Here is a 13,445-nt window from a genome sequence, read left to right on the forward strand (position 1 = left end):
TTTTATGATGAAAAGTTTCAGGCATACAAAAAGGTTGGAAAACTATCATTCATAAACAGCCTTACATTCATGACATAGACTCAACAGTTGTTAATGTTGTGCCATTATCTTGTGTATTTGTGTGTTTTCTTCTGAACATTTAGAGGAAGTTGCTAACATCATGACCTTTCACTGAGAAATTCTTTTTTTTTTCATGTTTATTTATTTATTTATTTATTTAGAGAAAAAAAGCACGCATTCGCGCACAACTTGGGGAGGGACAGAGAGGGAGGGAGGGAGAGAATCCCAAGCAGGCTCTGCACTGTCAGCACGGAGCTCGATGCTGGGCTCAATCTCACAACCATGAGATCATGTCCTGAGCCAACATCAAGAGCCCAGACGTTTAACCCACTGAGACACCCAGGCGCCCCTCACTGATAAATTCTTCAGCATGCATCCTTTAAGAAAAAGATACGCTCCTAAGAAGCCAGCAAAGGTAATAATTCCATAGTATCCTCTAACAACCAGCCCATAGTCAAATTTCCCTGGTCTCAGCAGAGGGGTGCCATCAAATTTTGGATTTTTGCCAATCTGATGGATGAGTCTCTCAGTGTAGGTATAATTTTCTTGTCTCTTATGATTACGAGTGAGAATCTTTTTACATGTTCAAGGTCCTTCAGCAATTCTGTTTCTGTGATCTACCTGCTCATGATTTTTGCCCATTTTAAGATCATATTTTTGCTTTTTCATCTCTACTTCTAATCACTCCTTATATATTGGCGAAATTAGCCTTTGTTTTTAAGTTGCAGATTGTCTCCCATTTGTATTTTTTTAAAGCTTTTCTCGCTTATGGTTAGGTTTTTGTTTGTTTTTTGCCATGAAAAGCTTTTTAAAAACTTTGCTTTAATTTTATGTAGTTGAATGTTTCAACTTTTTCTTTTATTGTTTCTGAATTTTGACTCCTAACTCAAAAGGAGTTATATCCCTATCACTTCTGAGCTATGAAGGAATCCCCTCAGTTTTCTCCCACAAGTTGTAAGCCTTCATTGAAAAAACCTGAATCTTTGGGGGCACCTATGTTAAGCGTCTGACTCTTGGTTTCAGCTCAGGGCATGATCTCATGGTTCATGAGTTCAAGGCCCACGTGGGGCTCTTTCCTGACAGTGCAGAGTCTGCTTGAGATTCTCTCTCTCTCCTTCTCTCTCTGCCCCTCCCCGTACTTGTGCATTAATGTGTGTGTGTGCGCGCGAGCTCTCTCTCTCAAAATAAATAAATAAATTAGTTAAAAAATCTGAATCTCTGGTCCATTTGGTATTTATGTTTGGTCTGAAGTTTGAGTCTACTTTACCTTTTGTTTTTCAAAATGGCTATTCAATTGTCTCAGGGTCATTTTTTTTAAAAGTCCGTCATGTCCTAGTGATTTGAGTTGTTACTTTCGCCATACGTCAAATTTCCATTTGGGCAAATTTCTGGATTTTGGATTCTGTTCCATTGCTCTGTCTATTCATGTTCCTAACTATACCATTTTAATTGTAGAGACTTTATGGCATTTTTAAATATCTGGTAGGGATAACTCCTACCCCGCTGCCCTTCTTTTTTAGTTTTCCTGGCTATTCTTGATTGTTTATTATTTCATATCACCTTCAGAATCAACTTGCTTAACTCCAGGGAAAAAATTAAAAAAAAAACATCTTCAGTATTTTCATGAAGAGCATGTTAAATGGATCTCATATTTACATGAGCCAAATGGACATCTTTATGGTATTGAGTCATCCGATCCAAGAACGTGTTATTTTCAGGGGGCTCTTTTTGGGGGGCACAGGCTTTAAACGGGTTGACTTGTGTCGCTCCCAAAAGGTATACTGAAGTCCTAACCCCCAGTACCCAGAACGTGACCTTATTTGGAAATAGAGTCTTCACAGAGGCCATTAAGTTAAAATGAGGTCATTAGGCTAGGCCCTAATCCAATATGACTGGTGTCACTCTACAAAGGGAAATTTGGACACAGACACGAGCACAGGGAGAGCACCACGTGAAGGCAGACATCAGGGTGATGTCCCTGAAAGCCAAGGAACACCAAAGACCTCTAACAAGCCACCAGCCACCAGGAGAGGGGCTTGGAACAGATTCTCCCTCATGGCCCTCAAAAGGCACCAGCCTTTCTGGTACCTTGGTCTTGGACTTTTGGCCTCCAGAACTGTAAGACAAATTTGTTTCTGTTTTTTTGTTTCTGTTTTTTTGTTTGTTCATTTTAAGAGAGAGCCAGCACGAGACAGGGAGAGGGGGAGAAGAAGAGAGAAAGAGAATCCCAAGCAGGCTCCATACTCAGCGTGGAACCCCATGCAGGGCTCAATCCCACGACCCTGGGATCATGACCTGAGCTGAAATCAAGTCAGATGCTCACATCTGAGCCACCCAGGTACCCTGACAAGTTTGTTTTTTTAAATCCACTTGGCTAGTCGTGCTTTGTTACAGCAGCCCTAGCAATATACTAGAGCCCACTTCTCTTAGGGCAGGAGGGAGCTGTCCACCCACTACTTCAGGACATGGGGCAGCATTTGTGTGCTTTCCTGTCCCTGACCCTAAGCAAGCCCAGCCGGGTCTGTTTCTTGCCTGCCTGAGGTTGGATGTGTGAGCCAATGAATGCATTGGAAAGCTGGAGGTGTGACTTCACTCTCAATGGGTGGCCAAACCCATTGAGGTCAAGGCCAATGAATGAGTCATCTGTGCAATGTGGCTCAGTGAGTCAGGGAGCGTCAGGCAGAAAGCCCAAGTTTGGGGCCTATTTTCTCTTCCCTTTCCTCTGGAACCTAGAATCAGCCCCCTAAAAGTCATCAACCCCAGAAATAAACAGTGAAATAGTGTAACACATCACCTTCTTGACACACCCATTGTGTGCTGGGGAAAGATAAGGACAAAGGACTTAGAAAACAGAGAGAAAGAGTATGAGGCACCCAGCCGTGACACTTACTTGCTGTGTGCCTTTGGAGGGGTTAGTTAACTTCTCTGGCCTCGGTTCCTCTGTCTCTTCACATGGGGGTTGGTAATGTTACCTGTCGGACAGGGTTAGTGTCACCATACAAGGAAATGAACACAAAGGACTTAGCAAAGGGCCAGGCTCAGGGCAAGAACTCAACAGAGATTGGCAACGATTATGAATAAGAACTGCCCCTAAGTAATGTACCCACAAAGGCAAAACTGTGATCCACAACTGTCAAATTTTCACCTGTGATTCTGAACATTCTGCAGGTAACTCTTCCCCCTCCTTCCCTCAGGGAAGAGTTTGGAATTGACCAGCCATGATCTCATTTGCTCCCTCCAACATTAATTAGTGTCTTCTAATTATGAAAAGGAAATTATGTCTCAATTCATACTCTAAGAGAAATTAACAACAGAAAGGTGTCATTTCTTAAGGTGGCAGTCAGTTCTCCCCCGCCCCCCCCCCCCCCCAGCAGCCTGGGGCGTGGCTTGGGGCTATGTTGGCAAGCTGTGTCCTCGGCTCAGGGACAGGTCTGAGTCATGGAGGCCCTGCTACTTCCTGGTCCTGTTCCTGGGCTCATCTTCACGGGTTTGTTCAACAAACCTGCTTTGAGGTTTGTGCTGGGGACCAAGAGAGGCAAAGAAACCGTGTCCTTGCTCCCAAGCTAGTGGGAGAGACAGAAATGGTCAGCTATGGAGACCGTTCAACACAAGATGCTGGGGCTTCATCTGGTCCCACAGCAAATCTGAGAGTTGGTCTCTTGGGTTATTGCTGCCCCATTTTACAGGGGAAGAAACTGAGGTTTCCGGAGGAAAGTGTTCGATAATCAAGGCCCATCTCTCAGAGAGACATTTTATCCAGACATTTCTATTTCACATCAGTCCTTCTGTCTCCAGGTAGACCTCCCCTTCTTTGGGTATCTTTCCCTCATAACCTTCTCCCAGCTGGGTGAGGGTCCCTTTTTTGGCCTCCCCAACCTGTACCCTGGCACTTAGCACCTGGCTTGTACTTACTTACTAACAAGTGAGGCCCTCTGTGAGAATGTTTGTTAATTGAATGACGGCAGTGTTTTAATTTCTGTCCATCGCGAACCTTTTACTTTGCTGTATTCTACCGGATCTAAGATGTCAGCAATTCTAAGTCTCCCTCACTAGTTTATGCACCATTAAGAAAGAAAAATGCTGCTAATTAGCTATGTAAATTAACTATGATATGCTTCCGATCGTAAGTCATGTAAGGAATATTAAAATATAAAAAGATGTGCCTTAGATTCCATGAGATATATTACAAAAATCAATTACTGCTTTTAAACACATCCTAGGGGAAGAAGATGCTATAAATATCCACATATTAATAATAACAAAGTTTACTAAACACCCTCAGCCAGGCATTGTTCTAAAGCAGTTTTCATTCATGATCTCATATCAGGGGTTGGCAAACTTTTCCTGTAAAGGGACGAAGGTAAATATTTTAGGCTTCGGGAGCCAAAAAGCGTCACAACTATTTACCTTCCACTGCGGTGCGAAAACAGCCACAGAGGATATGGAAACCAACAGGTATGCGTATGTTCCATAAGACTTGATTGACGGACACTGGAATTTGAATGTCATACAACTTTCATGTATCACAAAATATTATTCTTGTTTGATTTTTTCCACAACCGTTTGACCTATAAACACCATTCTTGGCTTGTGAGTTGTACCAAAAGAAGGAGTGGGCTAGATTTGGGCTAGACTGTAGTTCAGTGACCCCTGTCTCCCATCAACCCTACAAGATGCTATTATTATCCTTATTTTACACATGAGAGAAAATTGAGTCTCTGAGAGGGTAGGTAACTTTCCCAAGGACACACAGCTTGTGAGTGGTCAAGCTGGGATTCTAACCCAGGCAGTCTAACTTTGTATCTTGTCTTTAACAAGTTACCCTAAATAGAGTGACTATGGTTTACCCTAAATACGGGTGCCCTCTCATGTTTTTCACTCTTTCTCCTGATCATAATAGTTCCACTCTTGTGCTGAAAAATTCAAACCACCCAGAGTTATAAGGAAGAAAATGAAAGTAACTCCACCCTCCAGAGATAAATGCTTACGGGTGTTGAACACACAGCTTTCACAATGCTGACTAGATTTAGAACATTCTGAACACTGTGTGACTTTGGAGAGGTTGCCTAACCTCTCTGGGCCCTTGTCTCTCAAGTGAGGGAGCTGGCTCCCATGACGCAGCCCTGCAGGCCCTCTCAGGCCTGACCCTGGATTTGTGTTTGTAAGGATTGCACAAGAGCAGCTGGCTCTGTCCTCACTGCTTGGGTGTGGAGGTGAAGTCACCCATTGCCAGCGCCTCAGGATGGGTCAATTGGTCGCCTCCGGTGGCTCCCCCAAATCCCAAGCACTGAGTGACTTCGGACAGCAGGGACACCGGGGCCTGACTCGGGCGTCCTAAGAGGTTCAGGCTCCCTCCAGGGATGGTGCCAGGCAGCCTTCTGCCCAATGAATAGAGCTCCAGGCAAGCAGGGAGTCAGAGACTTCAGCCAGCAAGCCTGGGACGGAACGGGCACAGGCAGAGGCTTTAATAGACAGAGGCTCCTGCGGCGGGAGGCCTGGGCCCCATTCCATCTCTCAATCAGACAGGGCCAGGGTTTGGATCCGTGTCTGATGATCACCAGCTGCGTGACCTTGGGCACATTCCCTCTCTGAGCCTCTCTCCTTGCCTGTGTAACGGGGAGAATAACCACCTCGGGGGATCACTGATTAGTTCTTCAGACGATACTGTAATGAGCTGGCGCAGAGGAGAGGCTTAATAAATGGCCGTTTCTGTCCCCTTCTCTTCATATACTTTCCGAGAGTATGCTTGTATCTATTTACTTTTAAATGTTTATTTCTTTATTTTGAGAGGGTGGGGGGTGGGGGGAGAGAATCCCAAGCAGGCTCCTCGATGCTGGCACAGAGTCCAATGCAGGGCTTAGGCCCATGACCCATGAGATCATGACCTGAGCTGAAACCAAGAGTCATACGCTTAACCCACTGAGCCACTCAGGCTCCCTTTGGCAGTATGCTTTGAAAAAGTTCTTCCATCGTGCCGCAGATTACGACGTACTATATGTCAGGGCTGCATCCAAGGGAGTACAGGTGTGGAGGCCCACAGACGAGAAAAACAGTCCCTGCCCTCAAGCAACTCAGGGAGGGTAAGATAAGGATCTAAGAGACTTTTATACAAATAGAACCTTTGGACAAAGTCCTCCAGGGTTCAAGGGAAAAGGGTGGAGAAACCAGGGAAGGCTTCCTGGAGATGTCACTTTGGCTGAGTCTTGGAGGATGGAAAAAAGATATGGCTGAGCCCAGCGCGAACAGCATCCTGGCCGGGAGAGGGGGAGCAGTGTGAGCAAAGGTGTAGGGGTGGGGACACAGGCCCACTGAATTTGCCTAGAGAACCAGAGAGCCAATGACAGTAGCTGGGGGTGGGGGGGGGGGGTTGGGCCGGATGGATGGGTGAGGCCAGGGGTGGTGCGCTTTGAATTTGGTGGGAAAGGCAGAGTCTTGGAGGGTACTTAGCAAGGACAGAGGCTGTCTGACAGCCTGGCCAAAGACCTATGGATTGTGAAAGAGAACATGAACAGCAGGAGCCAGCTCCCTCTCCTGAGAGCACCCGTTCTGGGTGTGACCCACCCAAGGCCCTTTCTCACACATGGTCTTCCTTAGTTCTAGACGGATAGTATTCCCAGTTTACCGGCGGGGAAACCAAAGCTGACAAATATTAAACTGCTTGCCGGAGCTCACAGAGTAGCCAGTGAGCTGGGCTGCTCTTGGACTATAATCCGTGAGAGTGCCACCCTCTCTCCTTCTGTTACGCCAGGACAGATCCAAAGTCCGTTCTGAGGGCAGGATTTGGACAGGGCTTGTAGGGTAGTCATTGCTATTATCGCCATCACAGGAAGGAGGGAGTGGAGGCTCAGCAAGGGAAGTGACTTAGTCAAGGCCACATGTTAAGGGTGGGGAGTCCAGGCCAAGCCTTCAGAGTTCAAACCCTTCCCATTACCCCCCACTGCCTCCGGGTTTATTTCTAAGCACATCTAAAATGGAAAAGAGCCCAGGGGCACCTGGGTGGCTCAGTTGGTTAAGCATCCAACTTTGGCTCAGGTCATGATATCACGGCTGGTGAGTTCAAGCCCCGCATCGGGCTCTGGGCTGACAGCTCAGAGCCTGGAGCCCGCTTCAGATTCTGTGTCTCCCTGTCTCTCTCTGCCCCTCCCCTGCTCATGCTCTGCTTCTCTCTCTCTCTCTCTCTCTCCTTCAAAATAAATAAATATTAAAAAATAAAATGAAATAAAATGGGAAAGAGCCCAGGTCAGAAAGGCCCAGTTCTTTCCCGCGTCAATACCCATAATTCATACTCCTTTATGCCCTGCCAGGCCCACAATTCCAGCCCCCCTACCATCACCAAGTCTAGATCATGTTGGGCATCTCTTGGACTCAATCCCCAATAAGAAGCAGCATCTCCACTGCCTGGACTGAGGTCTTCAGTGGCTACACCTTTACCACCACACTTCCTGAACTGAGCCACTGTGTTGGTTGGTCTCAAGGAGGGACCTTTTCCTGAGCTGCGCCTCTGTCCCAACTACACCTACCAGTGACCTGTGGTGATCTTCTCCCCAGGTTCTGATGCCAGACCCCGAAACACACGGTGGATGATGATATAAAAACTGCTTGCTGGGAAGGGGAAAACCAAGAGGTTTAGTGAATCATAGTGAGAAGGGGTAGGGTAGGGTCTGGGTTCCTTACAGTTACTGTCCTCTCACTTGGGCCTCAAACCACACACAAGGTAGACCGTTGTAAACCCATTCTACAGATGTGGGCTTAGAAGCCCATAGGGGAAGAGATTAGCCTAGGGTCACCCAGAAGCAAAATAACAGCACGGGGGTTCAAACGACGCTCTTTCCAGAAAAAGATAAAGAGGAAAACCCACAGAGCTCAGCAGACACCTGACTCCGGGGCCAGACTGTGCCACCAGCACTATAATAGCTGTATAAAAAAAAGTTTTCTTTTCTTTTTTTTAAATGTGGGTAGAGGAATATATAATGAATGCTGTTGGTTAAAAAAAATGGGGCAGATAAAGCTGGTATGCTGTGAAAAGTCAGCAGCTGTAATATTTTATGATTCAATGCAAAAAATATGTTGAGTTCCTCAGCTGAATAAATGGTATAAACAAATAATTTTTTCTTTCTTTCCTTTTTTTTTTTTTTTAAGATACAAGGAGGGTATTGCCATTATCTGAGGACCTCTTTGCTGTCCTCAGACAATGTTCATCTGAAGGTAGAAAATGCCCTTAACAGCACTCAACCCTGAACTTTTCTAGAACGTAGGCAGAAAGTTTGAGCATGTGTAGACACGGAAGCTAAACAAGGCAAATGCAGAAGTTGCCTCTGGTGATAGTCCACAGATCAACGATACACGGTACATGAAATCCCCATCCCATCCCCCCTCTCTGCAACAGAGGGGAAGAAACCGCAGAATGTTCCTGACTCGGCACCCTGGCGGGGTGGCGCAATATTTATGTTTGTGTACCTAGCACAACGGTGCCGCCCTCCACTGCCCAGGGGGCCGTCACTGACGCTGTGCGGGTGGCCGCACGGGGTCTTCCCAAACGTTTGTCCTGGACTCTTGAAGCGCCCTAGGACTGGATTTCGGATTCAGTCCGTAGAGATGACAAGAGTCAGGGCTTGGGGGTTGAAGCCCCTGCGTCCAGCTCATCCTAAGCGCCCTAACAGTATATACTCGTGGCGTAGAGACCTGGAGAGGCTCGACCTATCTTAGGCGAACGCGACCAGAAACGTGTCCTGTGACCTCTGGGGGGCGCTGTCGAGCCACGCTGGGGGTCGCCTCCCCAAACGCCGAACCCCGAAATCCACGACACCTTGCGATCCCATACTTGAGATTTCAGCCCTCTTACTCGCCTTTCTCGGCTCAAAGTCCACTAGAACTACTTGCCTGGGGATAACTTGTTCCCTGTGGTGCTTCGATTGGAAGGCATTTGACTTGTTAAATGTATGTTTTTCTAAAGTAGCCGGAGAGCAAATCTGGAAAACAGGAAAACTTTTCCCTGAACTTACTTCTCCACCCCAACTCACCCCGGTTATCCTTAGTAGGAACGACATTTCCACCGACAGACTTGTTAATTTTTCTCCAACCCTCATTTCAGTTCTTCTCTGTACCCCTACCCCCAGCATTGTGACATTGGTCAAGTAAATCGCTTCTCCTGGGGAGCCTGTCCGTGCCTGGTGGTGACGAGGCAATGAGCGAAAGGGGCACACGTGTATGCAAAAGCGCAGGAAGCCCCTTTCCGATCGGGGCTGTGGCGGAGGGGAGCGCGGGGAGGGGTGCAGGGAAGGGGGAGGAGAGGCTGCGGGCACGCCGCCGCTTGGATCCTTGAGGTCAGCCCTTGGCTGGCAGTGCTCCCGCCACCTCGCCTCTGGGCCCCGAGAGCGGCGCAGGCCGGATCCCCAGGGACACGCCAGGCGCAGGCCGGACGGCCGGACTGGGGTCGGAGCCAGCAGGCAGCCAGCGGATCCCGCTCCGAGGCCGATGACGTCTTCGCCTCGGGCTCCGCCGGCGCCAAGCCGGGTAGGGCGGGTGACGTCACCACAGGTCACGTGAGCACCATTCAAACAAACAAACCCCCTCCCCCTGCGCGCCCGCTTCACCCCGCCCCGCCCCGCCCCCAGAGAGGCCACATATAAACGCGTTCCCCCGGGCCGAGCTCGCTGCGAAGGACGCTGGGCTGTACGTGTGGTTGGGCCGGAGGGGCAGTCAAGGTAGCAGCAAAGAAGCCGAGGCGGCTGAGAGTCCCGCACGACGCCCCCTCACTCAGTCTAAAGGCAGTTTGGGGTTCGGCGTAGAGAGAACCAGGGTCGGGCTCTTCCTCGAAAGCCGTTGCCCTGCCCTTGGCTTCCGAGGACAAAGAGCACCTAAAACAGGCACGCTGGGGGCGCTGGGGCCGGCCATGGTCATGGAAGTGGGCTCCCTGGACGCCGGAGGCCTGCGGACGCTGCTGCGGGAGCGCGCGGCGCAGTGCCTGCTGCTGGACTGCCGCTCCTTCTTCGCTTTCAACGCCGGCCACATCGCCGGCTCGGTCAACGTGCGCTTCAGCACCATCGTGCGGCGCCGGGCCAAGGGCGCCATGGGCCTGGAGCACATCGTGCCCAACGCCGAGCTGCGCGGCCGCCTGCTGGCCGGCGCCTACCACGCCGTGGTGCTGCTGGACGAGCGCAGCGCCGCCCTGGACGGCGCCAAGCGCGACGGCACCCTGGCCCTGGCCGCTGGCGCGCTCTGCCGCGAGGCGCGCGCCGCGCAAGTCTTCTTCCTCAAAGGTACGCCCTCGGGGAAGCTCGGGCGGCCGCGTGCCCCCTCCCCTTCCCCACCCTGGCCCTCAGCCCCTGCGGGCCGCCTCACCGGGAGCGCGTGGGCGCCCGAGTCCCGTTCTGGGGACCCGGTGGCTTTGTTTGGCTTTAAGAACAAAGACGTGTCTGGGCCTCTCCGGGGTAAACTTCAGCCCCGGTGGGTGGGGGGAGTTGTGTGAAGGTGCCCTGTCCCGGATACTAATGGAAACAAATATGTCTCTTTGTCTTCCCAGGAGGCTATGAAGCTTTTTCAGCTTCCTGCCCGGAGCTGTGCAGCAAACAGTCGACCCCCATGGGGCTCAGCCTTCCCCTGAGTACTAGCGTCCCTGACAGCGCTGAATCAGGGTGCAGTTCTTGCAGCACCCCACTCTATGATCAGGTTAGTAGGGACCCGTGCCAGAGGGGGAAAGGAATAGCTGGCAAAGAAGAGCCGTACCAGTGAGAATATACAAAGTAACCTTCAAGTTTATAACGGAGGGGGCACAGGGATGTTATTTATCCCATGGTTAAGTGGTCTGATGGAACGGAGTCTAATTGCTGGCATTACAGAAATGAACTTGGTGGCTCTGCCCAGGCAAATGGGTATATTACCCTATTTATTTATACTCCGGCAACAATACTAAATTCGCTCAGTATCTGAAACTGACCTTTCCTGCAGGGAGTTTTTGTGGGGATGGGCTCCGGAATTGACTTTGTGCGAAGCCTGACAAGTGGATATTTCTGGATTTCAGGGTGGCCCGGTGGAGATCCTGCCCTTTCTGTACCTGGGCAGTGCCTATCACGCTTCCCGAAAAGACATGCTGGACGCCTTGGGCATCACTGCCTTGATCAACGTCTCGGCCAATTGTCCCAACCATTTTGAGGGTCACTACCAATACAAGAGCATCCCTGTGGAAGACAACCACAAGGCGGACATCAGCTCCTGGTTCAACGAGGCAATTGACTTCATAGGTAAATGGACAGATGCCTGGGACGTCTGCCTTGCTCCTCCCGTTTTAGTCACTGAGCCCAACTGTATGGCAAGGACTTGAATGACATTTGTCTGAGCCTTTCTCCGTACGTTAATATCAATCTGGGGCAGGCAGCATCCCTGCAAAATAGGGATTTCGTGCCCCATTTAATAAATTAGCAAACGGAGGTTCAGAACATGGAGTTGACTTACCCATCGGCTTCATGGAGATGCCTGGTTTTGGTTTAAATCCCTTGCTGTTCTTTGCACAATGCCTGTGTTGCCTCCACAGAACGCTGTGTGACGGCGTGACGTGATGTTGCCATTCTCTGGACAGGACACACGTTTCTTAGGCACCCTCTGCCTGGGGTTAGGGTTGTTCTCGTGAGCTCTTGAGTAACTGGCCACCCTTTGTTTTCCAGACTCCATCAAGAACGCTGGAGGAAGGGTGTTTGTCCACTGCCAGGCAGGCATTTCCCGATCAGCCACCATCTGCCTTGCTTACCTCATGAGGACTAACCGAGTCAAGCTGGACGAGGCCTTTGAGTTTGTGAAGCAAAGGAGAAGCATCATTTCCCCCAACTTCAGCTTCATGGGCCAGCTGCTGCAGTTTGAGTCCCAGGTCCTGGCCCCACACTGCTCAGCAGAGGCTGGGAGCCCTGCCATGGCTGTGCTGGACCGCAGCACCTCCACTACCACCGTCTTCAACTTCCCTGTCTCCATCCCCGTCCACTCCACGAACAGTGCATTGAGCTACCTTCAGAGCCCCATCACGACCTCTCCCAGCTGCTGAAAAGCCACGGGAGGTGATTTCCACAACCCCCCGGGGACTCTAGGCGCCCTGAGGAGAAATGCAATAACTCTGGGGAGGGGGCTCGTGAGGGCTGGTCCTTATTTATTTAATTTCACCCCCGAGTTCCACTGGGTTCCTGAGCAGTCATGGTGATGATTTAGCATCAAGGCGTTTGCTGAACTCAGCACGTTCGGGACCAATATAGTGGGTACATCAAGTCCCTCTGACAAAAAGGGGCAGAAGGGAAAGGACTCAGTTAAGGAGCCGGTTTCTTTTTGCTTGCTCCTGTTTTTTGTAGGAACTCTTCATGCTTGACATACCTACCAGTATTACCATTCCTGACGACACACACCTATGAGAATATACCTTATTTATTTTTGTGTAGGTGGTCTACCTTCACAAATGTCCGTGTCTACTCCTAGAAGAACCAAATACCTCAATTTTTGTGTTTTGAGTACTGTAATACCCTGTAAATATGTCCTAAGCAGGTTTGTGTTCAGCACTGATGGAAAGCACCAGTGTTGTTGTTGTTTTTTAGTTGCCAGCAGTTGTATGTTTGATTATTTATGAACTGAAATAATATATTTCTTTTAAGAAAGACATTTTGTTACATAAGGATGACTTTTTTTTATACAACAGAATAAATTATGGCATTTCTATTGAAATCTCAATGCTTTGTTTCTTGGGCAGCCCCAACTGATCCCTTTCCCATCAGTGAAACAATCTGGACAAGGGCCTCCCTGACGTATGTCTTGGGATCTGGTCTCCTACTCCTTGGTGGCCCTTCCAGTCCAAGGTGGCTGGGTTGCAAGGAAGGTAGGAAAGCGATCTGTCGTGAAAAACCAGGTACTGTAGCTGAACTCTTAGTATCAGATCCAGGTGTCTATCCATGTATTCCTACCCTGTTACACAGGGAGCCCAAGTGTTCCCAGAGCCAAAAAGAAATGACCGTTTGCTTGGGTTGCTTTTTTAATTTAATACTTTGCCCAGGATAATATAAAAAGATGCCTTCTCCTTTCTGAGCCGTGCTAGAATGATGAGGATGATGGTTTTCCAAAACCGCTGACATAAATGTGGTCCTACTATGTGTAAGGTAGTGTGCTACCTGCTCCCAAAACAACTCAGCAGGACCGTTTTTGCAGACAAAGCTGCTGAGACCCAGCATAGCTAAGTGGCGGGGGCGGGGGGGGGGGGATCGGGCCCTACATCTATCTGTTTTGTTCCCTAATTCTATGTGGTTTGCACTTTATCATTTGCTTCTCTCATGTGCTCCCTTTTTGCCTTTGAAAAGACTTTTATTTTTGTGAAAAGAATACGAAGCACTCTAAATACAACATGGACAAATTGCCTGAAA

At 49.2% G+C, this 13,445-nt stretch overlaps 1 protein-coding gene and 1 long non-coding RNA gene across 2 annotated transcripts; one reads left to right on the forward strand and one right to left on the reverse strand.

Annotated features, from left to right (window-relative positions):
* Positions 1–1,625: 1,625 nt before the first annotated feature.
* Positions 1,626–9,546, reverse strand: LOC128316426 (uncharacterized). Its single transcript, XR_008300334.1, has 3 exons — positions 9,081–9,546; positions 7,581–7,662; positions 1,626–3,032 (listed from the first exon to the last, which is right to left on the reverse strand). It is a non-coding gene; the product is annotated as an uncharacterized LOC128316426 (long non-coding RNA).
* Positions 9,547–9,703: 157 nt separating this feature from the next.
* Positions 9,704–12,756, forward strand: DUSP1 (dual specificity phosphatase 1). The gene is made up of 4 exons (XM_015072691.3): positions 9,704–10,319; positions 10,583–10,728; positions 11,081–11,300; positions 11,721–12,756. The coding sequence occupies exons 1-4, from the start codon at positions 9,953–9,955 to the stop codon at positions 12,089–12,091; spliced, it is 1,104 nt and encodes a 367-aa protein (XP_014928177.2). The 5' UTR covers positions 9,704–9,952; the 3' UTR covers positions 12,092–12,756.
* The last annotated feature ends 689 nt before the right edge of the window (positions 12,757–13,445 follow it).

The sequence above is a fragment of the Acinonyx jubatus genome, chromosome A1 (assembly GCF_027475565.1).
Source record: "Acinonyx jubatus isolate Ajub_Pintada_27869175 chromosome A1, VMU_Ajub_asm_v1.0, whole genome shotgun sequence".
In the NCBI taxonomy this organism is placed as follows: Eukaryota; Metazoa; Chordata; class Mammalia; order Carnivora; family Felidae; genus Acinonyx; species Acinonyx jubatus.

Bases quoted from the DNA above. Each gene is read 5' to 3' on its own strand.
- DUSP1 (XM_015072691.3), top strand. From the start codon at position 9,953: ATGGTCATGGAAGTGGGCTCCCTGGACGCCGGAGGCCTGCGGACGCTG. The intron at 10,320-10,582 runs GTACGCCCTCGG...TTGTCTTCCCAG, and splicing joins GCAAGTCTTCTTCCTCAAAG to GAGGCTATGAAGCTTTTTCA. The intron at 11,301-11,720 runs GTAAATGGACAG...TTTGTTTTCCAG, and splicing joins CGAGGCAATTGACTTCATAG to ACTCCATCAAGAACGCTGGA.